The following is a 19,610-nucleotide window of genomic DNA, read 5'->3' as shown; positions in this document are numbered from 1 at the left end:
ATGCTGTCAAATGATTAAAGTATTGTTTCTCTGTCCTTTATCGTTATCGTTGGCTCTGATATTCATTAGTATTAAAAACGATTGTTTGTGGCCACAGTCACGCAGAAACCCTTCGCAAAATAGTAGCTTCAAAAATAAATAAATAATGGTGACACTGTAGCGCCATTTTGGAGAGTATCCGCTGAACGCAAACTGTGTACGTCACAAGGTTGAGCAACAGTTCAAAGTGTAAATACATGTGGTTTGGCTATTTTTATTTTCTTTGTACAAAAAGTATTATTGTAGCTTCATTACATTACGGTTGAACCACTAATGGCAGATGGACTATTTTGACAATGTCTTCCAGATTTTTCTGGGCCTTGATTTATTTGGCTGTCACTGGAACAGTCTCCCTTTTTTCATCCAAAATCCCTTTCGTTCTGAGGACGAATTAAGCTTTTACTAAGGTTTGGAATGGCATGGGGGTAAATGATTAATGACAACATTTTAAGAATATCCAGGAGGATTAATTGTTAATCCCAGATAAATTATGACTAGTGGTGAAACGTGACAGACTCCTTTGCCCTGGGTTTAGAAGGACCCACAGTTAATAATCTCAGGTATGAAATGAGTGCATGGACCGGGGACTTCGTCTCATGTGAGTAATATTTTACCATCAATACAGATATTTAATTAAATATCTATCTATATAAATAGTAGTCAACATTTGAATTGGATCAAAAAAGTGAATCAAAGTATATATATATATATATATATATATATATATATATATATATATATATATATATATATATATATATATATATATATATATATGAAGACGTTTTCTTCCCTCTCTCTATTCCCTCTGTCTATTTGGGCTAGTATGAATGTACTACACAGTTCTTCTATAAATGCATGCAGGTTTGTGTTTTCTGATTCTCCTCGTATGTTCCACTAGACTTTCCATACTAAAGAGGAGGAAGGTCCTTTCTCAATAAACGCTCCCATTGGTTGGAGCCGACCACGGCGTCATCACGCACCGTTGCCAAACAATGGGCAGGAAAAAGCCACGTTGACGAAGTCGACAGAAGTGTGCGTTATTTTTCAGCCAGGAAACCGAAGGATTGTTTTTATTTTGAAGAGAACGAAGCAACTCTTTGGAAGAAGCGCTTGACAGCAGCCATGTCATCGCCGCCCAAAGAGAAAACCGAGACCAAAGCTGGGCATCTTCCTGCGGGTAATGTCTCTGTGCTACTGCTTCGCTGTTGTTGTTTTTCTGCTTGTGGGAAGTGTAATGGATCAATCCACCAATAGGCGCCTTTTTCGTTGAAAAAATGTGATTTATAAAGTCCGTTATTGTAGATTTTAGGCATAGCATTGTATCTGTTATTTAAGACATGTTAATTAAACTGCACTGTGCTCTCCCAGGTTAAAATTGCTATATAAATCAAGATAATTATATGATATAGCTATGCCTAATGCTAAAATGACAGGGATGTTAGTTCTGTTAGCCATGTGCTCAGGGTCGTGACTCCTTTAGGTGCTTTTTAGCAAATAATTTAATTCTAATGTTTCTACAAAGCTAGTTTACTGTGTAAAAACATGGTAGCATGGTTGAGTATTTAAAATTGCAAACCTAACAAAATGTAAAATAAATAAAAAATATTCCTTAACACATTGAAGGGTTGATGCTGGTACTAACTAAAAAAATAAGTAATTATATATATATATATATATATATATATATATATATATATATATATATATATATATATATATACACACACACACACACACACACACACACACATACATATATATATATATGGGGTGTTTGATAACAGGGTTGACACGAGGCATAATTTATGCCTATAATAAAAGAGTAAAAGTTGGTGTCAGCTCTTTATTGTTTACACATATGCACACAAGGGATGTGAAAGGCATGCTTTCATATAATTTCTCCAGTGTATGATTCAGCTGATGTGTTATGCTGCTTACAAGTTCTTCCCAAGTAGCCTTTTGTCTTTAAGAGGCAGAAAAGTAACCACGTTTGATTACGTGACGGAGATTTTCATCCCAATGTTTTTCCTTTCACAAAATGTAAACGTGTGATTTTGCGTTGCTTCACTCTGTCAGCATATCTGTCACTGCGGTGTAAAGTACACAAGAAATCAGATAACAACGTGTGTGTGTAATGACCCTAAAAGTAGGCCAAGGGAAAAAAGATAGCAAAAGGTTGCGCATTAAAATGGCCACTTGTGATTTATGCTATTTGATGGCATAGTATTAGAAATGCAGTTTCATTTGCCTCCAGTGTCTGGAAATAAACTCTGAACGGTCTGTTTATTTGTGGCAGTGAAAGCAGGAGGCATGCGGATAGTTCAGAAGCATCAGTCTGGAAATGATGTGCCAGACAAGAAGAATGACAAAGACAGTAAAGAATATGAGACTGAGATGTAAGTATGCTGACCTTCACATTTCTGAAGTAGCATTTCAATTGCTGTTCACCATACACCTCTGCACTAAACTAACAGTTTCTTTCTAGTGAAGCATGCTGTTGTCTATATTCAACTATAGGCTTGTCTAAGGCTGGATAATAATACAGTATCAATATGTATAATTATTTTTAATATGCTTTTAAACATATTTCCGATTTTGATATACATTACCAGTTTTTCCTATACATTTATTTATTTGTGGCGTTATACTTCATTGAATAAACATGAGCACTGCACATTTCAAAATCAAAATGCAGCCTGGCTGTTTATATGAATGCATCTCTGAAGGGAACCAGCTGTCTTCAGAAAAGGTTCAAAGACATTTTCATTTTTATTTGATAAAGTAGCGTTCATGAGCGGAGCTGATTTGATTGCAGCCATTACTGAAGAAACGCTCAGCGCCTCCTGCTGGAAGAGAATCAGTTTTGCATTTTCAATAAGCCCGTCTCCAGCAACATTTTGTTGTTACATTTTTTTTGTTGTTGTTTTCTACAGCGACTTGAAGCACTTTTATGCTATTTCTTTTTTGTAATTTATTTCTGTGATCAAAGCTGAATTTTCAGCATCAGTACTCCAGGCTTAAGTGTCTCATGATCTTTCAGAAATCAAGATAATATGCTGATTTACGGATTATCAATATTTAAAATGGTTGAGTACATTTTTTCGGGATTTTTTGATGAAAAGATAAATTTGTAACATTCCCTTCAAAATCTTGGAGTCAGTATAATTTGTAAAAAAAAATGTATTGTTATTATTTATTTATTTAAATTATTTAAATTATTTTATTTTATAAAAAAATTTTGAGGGGGGGGGAAAGAAAATAAAAAAAATTCTAGAATTTAATACTTGTATTCAGCAAGGGTGGTTAAAATGGATCAAAAGTGATGTCAAAGGCATTTATAATGTTAAAAAGATTTCTATTACAGATAAATAATGTTCATTTCCATATCGGAATTATATTGTAATATTGTATATTGTTCAACCAAAATTAAGAAATGTATTGCAATATGAATTATAGCTATATCGTCCAGCTCTAGGCTTGGCATATTCATTATGCTTTCTTTATTATTGATCTATAATATGAACACTGAAAACAGCAGATCATGAGCTGCTGGTGTGTAAGAAAACACGGTGCCGTACTGAAACACACAGTATATACATTTATTTAATTCAACAAGCCATATCTCATTGTCTTTTTTAATGTGATTAATCATGCAGCCCTAACTTCTAAGTAACACGGTTCTTTATAGACTTTTGGAACGTTATAAAAGTCTTGGTTCAGCAGTAAATCCGAGTTGAACATTTGATCAGTGTCACAGGTGTGCAGTTCCCACATGACTGTGGGCACATGGAGAGGTTCCTGCTAAAATGAGAAATGTTTTTCTTAGCTTGGACTTTCTCTGCTCTGTGCTGGTGAAGCGGCCCACACTTCCAGAATATTTAATATGATGATGAAGTCACTGCTCGAGCCCATCTGTGCCTCGATGACTAAGAGTTGAGGTGAATTTGGCCGTCTTTAAACACATTTCTGGGTTGGTGAGCAGTGAGCACATGACAATAATTTTTGGTTGCAAACTCGACATAACAATCTTGGGTGTGTCAGTTAGGAAGATTTAGCAATAGCCGGATATCACCACATGTTCCTTTTTCTTCATTGTGGTTGAGTTTGTTTAGATTAAATGGGCTCCATTTGAGTTTTATTCTTGTTGCTAGGTAGCTGTCTAGCTGTTAGTTTTGCATGTGTAGCGCGAAAGTTTTACAGTTCTCAGATTCCCGTTTACTTTTGTGTTGTGTCATAGCTGACCTGTTTTCAGCTCTACTGAGGTGTGTTTACACGGTTTGACTGATGATTCTGTTGGGCTTTATGGCTTTCTTAGCGGCCCCCTCCACCCTGGTACCCGATGACTGATGGGCTGCCCCGTTACAGCGGGTCTGCAAGCGAGCCCTTATCAGTTCCCTCAGCCTGCTGCAGGAAATCCTACGAGGTGTATCATTCCTGAACAAGCTTAAAGCTGCTTTTAATATGTCTTTGGCTTTCCTTCAGAAAGGTGGCAGCCGTTTGCGAGTGGACGTTTCAGAGAAGAGTTTGAAATGTGGTTTCAGTGCCCGAGCACTGTGATGTTAGAATGTGATCCGTACACCCACGTTATTAGGTTTGGCATTTTCTCGCACCACTGGCAAGCCAAGAGGAAACTCGCCATTTTCCTGTGTAGCCTCTTTGTGCTGAGATGGTTTTCGTAAGTTTTTGTTTCATTTTTATTATGGTGGTTGGTTATGATCCTTTACGTCAATCCCTTCTTTTTTTTTTCTCTTTTTTTTTTTTTTGTTGTAGTTACAGGCTGATGGTACATTATTGTTCCTGCTTGGCTGAAGTTTCTTCATCTTCTTGTTGATTCCAAAAACTCCTAATTTAATTGGTTTTCTTACATTATCAGGGGACTTTTGTTTAAAGTTATGTGAAATAAAAACAGGAACAAATCATTCCAGCAGAAATCTTCTGGAATTTTAGTTTTTAATATTTAATATTATTATAAAAATCTTGTTACCTTTTAAAGTGAATGCTAAGTGAATTAATTTAATGAATGTATTATATTACCTATGCATTATATTACCTAGAATACATTTAATACAATTGTATTTAATTTGACCAATTTTCTGTATGTTTCTGTATTTATGTATCTGCATACAGTTTGTTTCCAGTCAGTCTGTTTAATAATTCTTAAACTCACTACTTATAATGTCAAAATAAAGCTAGAATAATCTAACATGAATCTGATCAAATAATATGTCTAACACTGAGATTAATCTCTAACTTGTGTAAGTTTATTAATAAAATAAGATACTTATTATGTGATTTTTGGCTACTTGATTACTCAAATTATACTGACTCATTTTGGCATTTAATAATGTTGCCATAGAAACTCATAATTCGAAATCAAAGGTAATAAACAACACAGAACTAATATTAATGTTAATATTAAGGGTCACAAGGAAAGTAAAATTATCATGCCCTAATTTTAGAAGCAATATAGATAATCAAATTACATTTACCAAGTAGACAATTTCACATCTACTCCATCATTTTACTTGTGGTCCTCAAAACTAAACATAATAATCCATCAGGAAAAGTGAGTCATTTTGCCCAATGCTTGCCATATAAAGATGTCTCATACGCATTTAGTGAGTCAAAAGAAAAATTATTTGCCAATATAATACACCAGACAAGGACAAAATGCAAGACGGTAGTTACAAATAGAAGCTCAACAACAAACAGAGACAGAAGCAAAATCCTTCACAATACATGCTCAGAAACTGCTATGGAATTAAATTAGGACCTCTGTGACCGTGTCTCAGCTGTGTTTAGTTTAAGAATGCTGGAATGAGGGAAATTGTAGAGTAATTGTACAAGGCCAATGCACAAGACCTGATATAAGGAGCCAAAACTGAACAATGGACAGAACTAACATGCCTGAATTGTCATCTTACACTCGATTTCCTTCATCTGGGTTGGTTTTGTTTGGCGAAAGCTAAGAGATGTACTTTGCAAACATTATTCCTTCACAGTGCACCCGTACACGCCTATAAACAAATAAATTCACAGATGTTTTCAGTGATATCAGGATGAAGTCTAATGCTTTCCATGGCCGCGGATGATTGAACCTTTATGAACAGCTCAAGAGAGAACATCCATCTCAAGATGGAGTTTCAGTTTGATTGAAGTACTCTGGCTCTGTATTTCATCTTTTATTATAGACATTAAAATATTTTGAAGTGTGTCCAGTGGCCAAATGTGCCAGTCGTGAACAAACTGTCTTGCTCTGTTCACCCTTCCTCCATGTTCTCTTTGCGATCAAAGGGATGGCCTGCAAGCAGGTGGCTTCTGATAGAAAAATTGCACATTTGTCGAAGCAAGTCAAGTGGCACTGTCTGGGGACCACCTGTCAAATGTGATTTAGTCTTTTTAGATGGATCGGAGGCCAAAATGGAATGGGTCTGCCATGCTAATGTGACGTGCTGTGGTGGTGAGCTCACTTCTTGATGTGTCCCTCTGCTGTCTTCCCTGTCCTTTCTTCATACTTAAGCCCAAAGTATACTTTGGCCATCTGTGGTTCGTGATTATCCATAACTTTTGTATTCAGAAGTGTCCATGCATAAAATATTCGCTAAACAGTTGCGCCACGTTTTGTGTGCTTCATAAAATGCATTACTGTTTAAAATGTTGAGGTCATCAAGATTTTTTTGACTGTTTTTAAAATGTCTTATAATTATCAAGGCTTCATTTATTTGATCCAAAATACAGTAATAATGTAGGGGTATTGTTGCAATTTTGCATTTTGTACGCATTAGTGTATTTCATGTAATGCAATATTGTTTCCTGTGATGAATTTTTTTTTTAATAAGCCATTTATCCAGTCACATATTCAGTGTCACATGTTCAGAAATTTTCTAATGTGCTGATTTACAAATCTGAAAAGTATTAGCTAGTGTGTGTGTGTGTGTGTATTTATATATATATATATATATATATATATATATATATATATATATATATACACACACACAGAGTAAAAAATATTTGATCCCTTGCTGATTTTGTTGGTTTGCCCACTAATAAAGACTTGATCATTCTATACTTTTAATGGTAGATGTATTCTAACATGGAGAGACAGAATATCAAAAAGAAAATCCAGAAAACAACTTTAAAGAATATATATTAATTGATTTGTATTTCATTGAGGGAAATAAGTATTTGATCACCTAGTATGCATTAGGAGTTCTGGCTTTCACAGACCAGTTAGACACTCCCAATCAACTTGTTAACTGAATTGAAGACACCTGTTCACAGAATCAGACAATCAGACAGATTCCAAACTCTCCAACATGAGTAAGACCAAAGAACTCTCTCAGGACCTCAGAGACAGGATTGTTGACCTGCACAAATCTGGAATGGGCTACAAAAACATTAGCAAGATGCTGGGTATTAAAGTAACAACCATTGGTGCAATTGTGAGAAAATTTAAGAAGTATAACATGACCATCAATAGACCTCGGTCTGGTGCTCCACAGAAGATTTAACCTCGTGGGGTGGCAATGATCATGAGAACTGTGAGAAATCGCCCTGCAACCACACAGCGGGAGTTAGTGAATGACCTCAAGGCAGCTGGGACCACAGTCACCAGGAAAACAATTGGCAACACTTTGCGCCGCAATGGATTAAAATCCTACAGTGTCCAAAAGTTACCCCTGCTTAAGAAGGCACATGTGAAGGCCCGCCTAAAGTATGCCAGTGATCACCTCAAAGATGTACAAAGTAATTGGGAGAAGGTTCTGTGGTCAGATGAGACCAAAATTGAACTATTTGGCCTAAACTCTACTCGTCATGTGTGGAGGAAGAGAAATGCTGCCTATGACCCCAGGAACACTGTGCCCACCGTCAAGCATGGAAGTGGAAGCATTATGTTTTGGGGGTGTTTCTCTGCCAAGGGCACAGGGCTACTCCACCGCATCAGTGGGAAGATGGATGGAGCCATGTACTGTGCAGTCCTGAGGGACAACCTCCTCCCCTCTGCCAGGAAGTTGAAAATGGGCCGTGGTTGGGTCTTCCAACATGACAACGACCTGAAGCATACAGCAAAGGCAACAAAGGAGTGGCTCAAGAAGAACCACATTAAGGTCATGGAGTGGCCCAGCCAGTCTCCGGACCTCAATCCAATCGAAAATCTATGGAGGGAGCTGAAGGTCCGAGTTGCCAAGAGACAGCCCACCAACCTTAATGATTTAGAGAGGATCTGCAAAGAAGAGTGGGCCAAAAATTCCCCCTGATATGTGTGCTAACCTTGTGGTTAACTACAACAAACGTCTGTCTGCTGTGCTTGCAAACAAAGGCTGTGCCACCAAGTATTAAGTGCTTTTGGCTAGAGGGATCAAATACTTATTTCCCTCAATGAAATACAAATCAATTAAAATATTTTCTTTAAAGTTATTTTCTGGATTTTCGTTTTGATATTCTGTCTCTCCATGTTAGAATACATCTACCATTAAAAGTATAGAATGATCATGTCTTTATTAGTGGGCAAACCAACAAAATCAGCAAGGGATCAAATACTTTTTTACTCACTGTATATATATCGTAAATTCTGGACTATAAGCCGCTACTTTTTTCATAGGTTTTGAACCATGCGGCTCATACAAAGGTGCGGCTATTCTGCAGATTTTTTTCACCGCTTGGGGCGCTCTAACCGGAATTAGAATCAAAACTAAGACAAAATAAATGCAGAGAAGAATACGCTAGTTCCTCTTTAGCAGATATAAGTCGATATAAATCGGTAGAAGCGGATAGAAGGACGACAAATTACCAATCCTGTCAAACTCTATCTTTTCAAATCCTCACCCCTTCATCATGGAACCCACATGAAGAAGTTCGTATGATGCAAGTTTTAAGTTGAAGGCCATCGATCTCGCTATACAAGAAGGAAACCGCGCTGCTGCTCGGAAGCTTAGCGTCAATGAGTCTATGGTGAGATGCTGGAGGAGGCAGCGGGAAGAGCGTTTTAATCAGCAAAGTTGCTGCCGTGTTAAAATACAGGTTAGGAAAGGATCTATTTAGGTACATACATGTACATTTACAATTCAAAATCGTTCTGTTCCTGTAGTAAATATCTAATCTAAAAACATACATATCTGTGGCTTGCAAAACTTTTTTAAATAGAGCGGATGCGGCTTATATGCAGGTGCGGCTGGTTTATTTTTTTATTTTTTTAAAAATAGAGCGGATGCGGTTTATATGCAGGTGCGCTTTATAGTCCAGAATTTACGGTGTATATATATATATATATAAAGACACATTATGTAGCATCTGGATTTTTGTTTGTTTCCACTGAAATTAGTCAGAATATTAGGTCTTGTCAGTTTGTCGACGGTTTAGAAGAGTGTGTGAAACACATGGAGTATGATTGCTAGTAACTGGCAGGCAGATTCAGGTCATTAGCTGAACCCTGGAGCAGAAGCTGTTTCTGTGGAAGCTCATAGGCTGGATTGCGACTATTACCACACACTGCAGTCAATTTTTGGCCACTTTACAGTAACTTCATCCACTGCGCTGGAAGAAACAACACCACATTTCAGCCCCAGCTAAAGTGCATCCCACTGCCTGCACGCGCTCCTCAGCGGATGAAGCGATGGTGGAAATCGGGATGGGGTGCTGACTTTTAATAAAGCAACACAAAAAAAAAATAAAAACAAAAATTGACAGTTTGATGACAATTATTTCCACGCTAGTTTCCTTCTCTGCACTGTTTAGTGAAGTGTGCTGACGCTATTGGAATAATGGGCTCTTGGTGTGTTGTTTCAGTTAATCTGCTTAAATTTGCCTCACTGCTGTGTCGGAAGAATTTCTGTATAACTATATGTTATCTCATTACCACAGAAGTTACTTTTCAAATGTTCCTCCTGCCAGTCAAACCACACATGGAGCTGCCTAACTGACTTCCCCATCCACCAGTGCTTTGAGGAAAAAATCTTTTGTGCGCTAGATCTAGATTTTTGCCCAACTGAATCCTAAAATCGCTCATAATTGTGAGTTTGGCAGCACGCGTTTCCCATTTTTTCATCATCTGCTTTTGGCAGGGATGTGAATTTCTAATTTAGGAAAAACCTCAAGGGTTAGTTTTACTACTGCAAACTGTTGTATGATTATAAGGAACAGATACCTACTCAGTTTTACCCCATACCCTAGTTAATTTAAGAGGGGAAGGGCTTTTTAATCGGATGATAGTAATTATAGCAAGCCATTCATCAGAGTGCTATTGTGTCCGAGTCGTGCCACCTGTGTGTGGTTTTTCTAACCTATCATCAGGCCACACAGAAAACTCTGCAGAGCTGTAACACCTCTCATTACACTCCTGCTTATGTCATTTCATGTTCGTATATTAAACATTTTGGTTCATTTAATTGTGGTTTCAGAAGCCAATAAGAGTGTGCTGCTCCGAGGTGTGTTTTACACATTCTTTCCTCCATCCACCCCTTGTGTTTATGTTCTGTTGATGTTGAGACTCTTTGTTTGCGGCAGAGGCTAAGCATGGAGCTTCAGGTCCAGTCCAATTTTGCTTCGTTTGCACGGTTCATTCCCTCAGCTCCAGGCGAGAGGTTTTTGCTGTTTCTTCCCGATTTAGCTCATCAGTAAATAAAAGCTATGCCACATGGTTGCCATGACGACAGCAAGTTGTGAGCGTCTGTGCCGACTTGTTAATTGCAGCAATCGCCTTTTACTCCTGAAGCTGATTTTGCTTGAAATGTACCAGCTCACTCTCTTCCTACACACAATCTCTATCACTATATATATATCTCTAACTACTGTTCAAAAGTTTGGGATCAAAAAGATTTTTAATGTTGTTTTTTTTTTTTTTTTTTTTTTTTTAAGATGTCTCTTATGCTCAGTTGCATTTATTTGATCAGACTACAGGGAAAACACACTAATTTTATTGCAATTTAAAATAATAGTTTACTATTTTAATAAATTTTAAAGTAATATTTTCCTGTGAAGCAAAGCAGATTTTTCAGCATCATTACTCAAGTCTTCAGTGTCACATGGTAATTCAAAAATCATTCTGATAGATACACTGATTTATTATCAATGTTGGAAACAGTTTTTGCTTTTCTTTTTTTAAGCTTTTATTAGGATCTTTGATTAATAAAAAGTAAAAAAGGACAGCATTTATTTGTGCAACATACACACACACACACACACACACACACTATTCCAGTCTTCAGTGTCACATGGTTTTTCAGAAATAATCAATGTGATTTATTTGCTGCTAAGGAAACATTTATTACTTATTATTAGCAGTGTTTATTTCATATTTTTGTGGAAAGCACATAAAAGTAAGATTTTTAAAAAACTAAAACATTTTTATTGACTTTTCGCAATTAATAACTGCTATTACTAATAATTAAGCCTCAATAATAATTGATAAGTGAGCATTAAATCTGCATATTAGAATGACTTGAGAAGGATCATGTGACACTGCTGCCTTCTGTATACATTTTAAAATCCATCTTCTGCACAAGAAAATTCTGCCTCGGCTTTCACTTACATTAATTCCAGGAATGATTAAGATTAAAGGGAATGCTTTTGTTTAAGATGAAATACTTCAACTATTCATTCTATTTAGCTTGTGTTTTTCCATCAATGAGTTTACCTAAATTAGGCACCTAGTTTAGGACCTAAAACATCTCTGCCTTGATTTAAACCCAGGCACACTGCTGCCACCCTCAGGTGAGGAATATCATTGCTGAGAAAAGAATTTGAGTGAACCGTGCCCCCGATTAACATTTTATTTTTGAGAACTCTTAATCCACCTTCAAAGAAAGTTCAAAGTATCGGGGTTAATAATTATATCCCAAAACATACCTTTCTGAATGACCTCCAAAGGAGAAATAGATTACATTTATTTTATCGGTTTTTACGTTTTAATCCTTTACCATTCAGCAAATTCTAAACAAGCTATAACACTTTAGAAATATAATCCTGCTTGCTTTTTTGAGTTCATTCACAGTATGATTTCAATAACTTGGCTTTTGATCCCAAAATCACACATTTTCTTGAAACAGGGCTTTATAAGATTTTTGCCCTTAGAAAATTGAGTGTCCGCTTAATCTGAGATTATACAGCTGTCTCTTTTAAAAGATAGGAAGATGTGAGACAGGTTGAGCAGCACTGTTATGCCTCAAAGTGAGATTATCCCTTTGGCAAGTCTCTCTCTTTTTCACTGTCTTGAGCTATCTTTGGAGTTTCTTTGGCTTCTCAGCGAGATGAAAGCCACAAACTTCTGACATATACTGGATTTCACAGCATTAGAGATGAAGCCCTTTCTCACAGTGCCCTCATTTATGTTCAGTCTCAAGTATGTTAAGACATCAGGATGTGTCTCACGCTGTGATAACATTTTAATTGTCTCCTTTTTATAGCTCTGTTTCCTGCAGCACGCGAGCGGTGGTGTAATGTACAACGTGCTGTAATGTTTGACAGGGGCCGCTCTTCAAACTTTCTCTTTGACATTATAATTCTATTTCCAATAGACCATTTTTCTTGTCAAGGTCAATTATCACTGTTGACCTTCTCTTCTGACTTAGTGCTTTAAGGGAAACGGTTGGCTTTGGAAAATGAATGAGAGTCATTTCTGAGGCTGACGGCTTGAACAAGCCCGGGGCCATGTTTCTGCTCTGTGCTCAGATGGTGGCGGTAAATTCCCTGTCCCTTGGGAATTTTTATAGGCCATTTTGTACCTTACCCACTGCCTGGAGCACCTGGTTTTGCGTCAGACCCCTCCACTTACTCCCCTTAGTTTCCACGTGCAGGCCTTGAGAACTGACCAGGACCAGGAATAGTTCACCTAAAAAATGTATATTTTGTCATCATTTACTCACCGTCAAAACTGGGTAGTAACTGATTACATGCAGTCAGATTCAATACATTAAGTGCTTGCAACTGGATTATATTACCTAAAATATGTATGGGATTGCATTGCTAACTACAATTTCTGTTGTGGAATTTAGAATCAGTAAGTTATAGTATAGTTTATTGTATATTTTATTGATTCAGCAGTGGATTATTTCCAAAATAATAAAAACAACTTTTAGAAAACACAATAAGTTGTCATTTGTTAACATTAATGTATTACCGACTTGAACAATGCATTTATTACACAATTTATTAATCTTGATTTTTAAAGTTGATGCTAGGTAATAAATACAGTTTTCATTGTTTATGTATGTTAGTTCCACACGTTAACTATGGTTAACAAACACGACTGGTGATTTTAATAATATATTAGTAAATGCTGAAATTAACATTTAAGGTTAATAAATGCTGTGGAATTATTGTTCATGTTTACTAATGTTGTTAACTAATGCACCTTATCGTGAAATGTTGATATAATAATATCAAAATGCAATTACTTTTCAGTTGACATCATCAATGCCATGCGACCTATTGGTTAATATTAATCAGTATGCAAATATTTAGGCAGCATCTTGTTTATTGTCTTGTTCCACTCATTAGCGATATTGTGTACTATTTTAGGCTACAATTAGAAGAATAATTATCACGTTAATCCCGCTGTAATCGGTGGCCATGTGAATGTCGATCACACGTGTAGAATGTGATATCTATGTAATGTAATTTCCATCAGCGCTATAGCTAATTTGCTACATTAGCATTCCATCCATGTATAGATACGTGGACCGAGAAGACGCTTCCTTCCAGCAGTTCTGTGGAGTAGAGGGCATCTGCTGACAGCCGCTTCTGCTCTCTGATTGAGCTCGATTTTACTCGCGCTCCCGCGCACGTAATGATGCTGCCTGTTGACCTTCAGCTAATCAGCGCAGGCTTCACACTTTGATTTCATACAGCCGACAATATGCTGTCAGCTCAGCATTGATAAAATAATAAAATATGTATTTTCAGATGCTGATAAATAGCCCTGATGATTTGTCGCAAAGCCTTGCTGTGTCTTTAGGGCTTTGTGATATACCTATTACACTACTGTATCTTTGTATATCTTGAGTGTAATTTACTATAGGTTTCACATTTTATAAAGGTACCATTATAATGCTTATGCCTTTAATGTTTATCATCTACGTTATGTGGTTCTTAAAATCACCTGCACGTTTTATGAGTTCAAAGACAGGCTTCTCTCTTCTCACGTCTATACTTTGAACCGCATGCCGTTGCAAGCTAAACAATGAAAGGTCAGGGTGCCACACAAAATTCAGATATTTTTTCCCCCACGATCATTGTTTTTATGATTGATCACCGCTGTCTGAGCCGAGAACTCGATCGCTGTTGCGCATGCCTACATGTCAGTGGCTGCTGTGTGAATTTACATTCACATGTATTGGATCTCTTTTGAACCGTTTGCTTTTAAATTGGTGTATATGTTTGGAAAGCTCATCTCATTTCACTCATATTACCAGCAAACACAAACTTTGGCCTTCACTTTCTGAATAAATTCCGTTTAAGGGTGTCTCTGGCCTGGACACAAGGCAGCACTATTGAGCCAAATCTGGCTGAAATCCGCGAAAGGATTTCCCCCCCTCTAAAATATGAGTGGTGTTATTCATTATCAGAATACGGAGTTGTCTGTGCTCTTTTTCGCATATTCCCTGTGGAAAAATTAGTGATGCAAAAAAAAATCAGAGACTGATTAATATACAAGCTTATTTACAATCAGTTGCACAATCCTGAGAAGGGTTTGCTTCATAGACACTTTGTCATCTGTTCAGCTGATACATCATGGTAAAAACATTTAGTTGTTGTTGTTGTTATTTTTTAAATGTCTTGATTTGTGTTTGTAACTCTGGCTTTCTTTTTTCCTCAATCTCTAGCCCACCAAAGCTACCTGTTGTGGTCTCAGGAGTTGTCACTAAGGTAGGTACACATTTCCATTGATGACATGACATCTAAATCAAAGGCTGAGTTGGTCCAACATTTCTACCAGTTAACATTCTGTTGGCTTCATCCAGAGCACTTTTTTTGAAAGATCTGTTCACAGCAAAGACTGATACTTGAATGTTCATCAGGCTAAATTCTCCACTGTGCTGTAAGTGACACTGATGTATAAATGCACCAGTTGGTCTGCTGACGGAGTAGAAAAAAAGAAAACTGTCAAACGGCTCTTTGAGAGACACAGTATCAGGATGCCGATCAAGCAAGCTGTTACAAGTTATTTTAAGTCCAAATAATTTGCCAGCTTTGCCGTCTAATTAATTACTCACCCGCACATCATCCCAAACCCATGAGAACTTTGTTTATCTTCAGACAACAAATTGAGGCTATGTTTACACTAGTGCTTATTCGTTTTTAAATGCAAAACCACTTCTACGGTCATTTACACTACTTCTGTGTTTTTGATCCTCAAAAAACGACACTTTAGAAAACGCTGCATACTCCGTTTTAGTTTGAAAACTCCAGAGTTCAGTTTCAGTGTAAACAAGCCAAACCGGAGACAGTTGTGTTCTCATTTTGTAAACAAAGCCTAAGATATTTTTCTAAGCCTAAGATAGGTCCAGTAAAGACATCAGTGAAATAGCACATGTCATATTCAACTGTAATTGTATGTAGCTATAGAATACTTTACGCAAAGCTTCTCTTCTATGTCGGACCTTGTTTGGAAGCAGGGGAGTGCACACGCATGCATCTTGGTTCTGTTGTGAATGCAAATCAAAGATTGATGGAGAGGTGAACAATATTGTTGAATTAAAGGTACAGTTCACCCAAAAATAAAAAATTCTGTCATCATTTACTCACCCTTGAGTAGTTCTAAATCTAAATCTTTGTTCTGCCGAACAACCATTGACTTTCAAAAGAACAGCCTGGTTACAAACTTTCTTCAAAATATCTTTCTGTTCTGTAGAACAAATAAAATCATACAGATTTGGAACTGTTCAAGGGTGAGGAAATGACGACAATTTTGAAAATCAGTTTTGGGTGAACTGTTTCTTTAGTTCAATAATATTGTTCTCTGAAATTGTCATTTTTCTTTTCATTACACACAACAATTATTCTCATAGCTTCGTAATATTACAGTTGAAGTGTATGTGTATATATAAATTGTCTGCATGTAAAGGTTTGAATGGAGCCATAGGAACACCATATTCATAGTTAAACATTTACCTGCAAACAAATATTTGTATGTGGTGTAAATAGTTCTTCAAAAAATCAAAAGCAGCCCCAATTTCATTGCTTGGCTTTCTGAAACCGAGCCCGAGGCTCAGGCATAGACAGTTTGCTCCGATAAAAGAAGGTTTAGTCTTGCATCACTTATTGAAATGATATCAATAGTCCAATGCACTGGAGACTCTGGATTTAGTTCGTCCCATAGAGTCCACTCTGCTCATTTCCAGCCCGAGCTGACCTTAATCTGCTCCGGAGCCACGGGATTGGCTGCGTCTCAGGATTTATTGTGTTTTGATGGAGGCTGTGACATAATGCATCCATCTGTGCGTGCTTACAAGGATGATCATGCAGCGTTATGAGGGAGATTTTGCTGTGTTAATATATATAGGCCTTGATGTAAAAATGTCAGATTTGTAGGAGTACACTGTGTTTGATTATGCATATCACAGCATGTGACCCTAGATGCAAATGGAGCAATTTTACTGAGGCTGTGGACTCCTTTTAAGTGATCTAAACAGCTTCTAGTGCTCAAGTGGCACAATTTCAGCAATATTTCCTCTCTAAATACTCACATCTGAGGCTCTTTTTGTCCTCTGGCAAGCTGGTAAACAGACAGAAAACAGAAAATGCCACGCTTGTGTTCAGTCTTGGCTCGTTACACTGTCTTGGACTGTCCACCCCGTAATCTACTTCAAAAGCTTCACATATTTGCTCTGAAAGACTCTCTCATAAAGATTAAAGTGATGCTGAAGAATGTCTGCGGCTGCTGCTTTCTCGCAATAGGATTTTTATCCTATCTGGGCATCCAGCGGCTGCATCAGATGTTTCTGTGTGCCTCTCTTCTATCATGTTAATAGACATGAAACTAAGGCAAAGAGCCCTCAGCATCTCTTAAAAAGTAGTTTAGATCATAAAAAGATGGCAACCAGAAAACACATACAGATGTGTTTGTTGTTGCTGATATGATTATATAATTAAGCAATACCACATTTGAGCAATGAATATCAGCAACAGCATAGTTGTGAGTGTGATATTCCTTGGAAACATTATGTTTTTTGTTTTAATTCTGAGCAGAAAAAAAATTATGTTGTGTTATGTTTTGTTTCAATTTTAGTTCTGTTTAAATTTGTATTTATCATTTAGTGATTTTGGTGCTTGGTGCTTGGTTGGATCAAAACCAAAATTTCCAATTGTCATTAAAAAACTGTCCATCAAAGCATTTTTAGCGAGCTGAAATCAACCATTACAATCACTTCAGCAGTACAGCTTTTTTTAGTTTTGTTTTGGATTTTTTTCAATTGAGACACTTTCTTAAATTAAATATTGCATATGTTTAATACATGTTTTTATTTTTATTTGTAGTAGTTAAGGAATCCCATGAGGTACAGACATGAATACACAGAGACAAGCAGTCATAGTACAAGGATGCCGTCACTCTTCAACAACTTAAAAACTGCTAGCCTCTGGAAAATATGCTTTGGTGGACATGTGGCGTAATGTTTTAGTTAATTAAAGTACAATAATGCCTGGATCACAGACAGTACTGGCCAGCCTTTCCCAAAAGAATTGTAAGCCTAAGTAGATTGTTGAATCATTGACTCCAGTGGTCTCCGTGATCAGCTTAGTTCACGACGCTTTTAAAAAAAAAAGCTGCTCCGTCCACAACAGCCAATCAGGTTAGAAAACCATGGCTCAGTTTTCTAGCGTTTGCAATGTCACCCTTATATTTAGTGTTTCTGTTGCTTGTCCTTCTCAGGGGGATAAAGACTTCACCCCTGCTGCTGCCCAGGTGGCCCATCAGAAACCTGTGCCTGCGGTCCAGAAGCTGCCCCCGGCCCACCACATCAACCAGCACATCCACCAGCCACGGAAGTGAGCCTTACACAACTCTAGCCCACCCGGCCCCCCGCACAGGGCCAGGACCACACCACCCCAAACACCTGCTCAGGTTGCCAGGGATCTCTTGCCGTCAAGCATTCCGTACGCGCCCCCTCCCCCTCCGTCTGTGCCTGAAAGTGTCCTGTTTCCACCAGTATCATGACACGCATTCCTTTTCCTGTTTCTTACCAGTAAATCATCGCAACACTAAAATTGAAAGCTCCACTGCAAATCACTAATCAGAAACGTGTTAATTATGTGGGTCCACTTTATGAGGGATGCTTGGAGCTGTGTTTTATTTTGTTTTAATTCTGTCTTGCAATAGTTCCAGAGAGATGTAAATTGTATAAATCTTTTCTTTCTTTTTTTTTGAAGTCGGTGAATGTTGTATATTAGGCATTAGGTACTAGGTGTGGCTATCTGAATAAAGAGTTAATATAAAACCACACATGCCTTTTTGCTTTTGAAAACACATTCATGAGATAGAATGGCATTGCCTGATGGAAATATCAGTGCTTTCAAAAACAAGTAACATGTAGAGCTGAAATTATTTACGAAACTGTAGTAGATGGTCTGTGTAACTGAGAAAAATACAAATTAATGTTAAACATACAAAGGGGTAAATACTGTAGCCATCAGTGCCATTTTGTGTGTGTTTGTGTGTATTTGTTACACTAGTCAACATTTTAAGTGGATCAAAACCTCTCATCAAAGTTGTCCTAAACCGAAATGTTCTTGTCTTAGTACAACTTGAATGAACTTTTTTGATCCACTTCAAATTTAAACTACTTATATATAAATATAATATACTATATATATATATATATATATATATATATATATATATATATATATATATATATATATATACACACACACACACACACACATTAAATATATATTCTTCTGTTATTTTCAGTTTTACATATACGTTTTTATTAAATTGAATTAATTGCAGACATCCATTTGTTTACTGTGTATATTTATAATGTGTATATAAAAAGACACAAACATACAGCATATATACTGAAAGTATGTATATATATATATATATATATATATAACGTTTTTCTTCAATATATATAACTTTTTTTAATGTGATAAATCTTTTGACAGCACTGCACACACACACACACACACACACATATATATATATATATATATAAAACTGTGTCTGGAAGGATCGAAGAGAACAGAAAAGTAACGTAATTAAGGTTAAAATGATCTTCAAAACAATGTTTTGTCATCTGGAATGAGGGAGGAAAATATTTAGTGGAGAGTAAAAAGTAGAGAAATTTCAGTACTTGCATTGCACGGGCTGAAATAAAAAAAAAAAAATGTAAACAATTGCCATGTCTGTTTTGTCCTATTAAATATTACAAATGGTGTAAGTATATGCACTCAGCAAGAAAAGTTCACGTGTAATCCCATGGCCTACTTTTTATGGTCTATGAACTAGTAGAGAGATGCAAAGCCCGTCAGCTCCCTGTTCTGTGCCTCGGCCCATGCGGCGCTGAGCCACCAAACCTAACGCCACTCAGGATTTGCCCCGTTCTCTTCCTCTGTTTCATTATCTC

At 36.9% G+C, this 19,610-nt stretch overlaps 1 protein-coding gene across 1 annotated transcript; it reads left to right on the top strand.

Moving 5' to 3' along the window:
- Positions 1-1,023: 1,023 nt before the first annotated feature.
- On the top strand, positions 1,024-18,479 carry LOC122330055 (death-associated protein). The gene is made up of 4 exons (XM_043226855.1): positions 1,024-1,219; positions 2,339-2,438; positions 14,865-14,907; positions 17,912-18,479. Exons 1-4 carry the CDS (start codon positions 1,165-1,167, stop codon positions 18,029-18,031), a joined length of 318 nt encoding a protein of 105 aa, XP_043082790.1. The 5' UTR covers positions 1,024-1,164; the 3' UTR covers positions 18,032-18,479.
- The last annotated feature ends 1,131 nt before the right edge of the window (positions 18,480-19,610 follow it).

Source organism: Puntigrus tetrazona, chromosome 24 (genome assembly GCF_018831695.1).
Source record: "Puntigrus tetrazona isolate hp1 chromosome 24, ASM1883169v1, whole genome shotgun sequence".
Taxonomy (NCBI): Eukaryota; Metazoa; Chordata; class Actinopteri; order Cypriniformes; family Cyprinidae; genus Puntigrus; species Puntigrus tetrazona.
This window is presented reverse-complemented; position numbering and strand designations above follow the sequence as displayed.

Coding starts and splice junctions, on each gene's coding strand:
- LOC122330055 (XM_043226855.1), top strand. CDS start 1,165: ATGTCATCGCCGCCCAAAGAGAAAACCGAGACCAAAGCTGGGCATCTT. Junction 1,220..2,338: donor AGCTGGGCATCTTCCTGCGG/GTAATGTCTCTG, acceptor TATTTGTGGCAG/TGAAAGCAGGAGGCATGCGG. Junction 2,439..14,864: donor AAAGAATATGAGACTGAGAT/GTAAGTATGCTG, acceptor CTCAATCTCTAG/CCCACCAAAGCTACCTGTTG.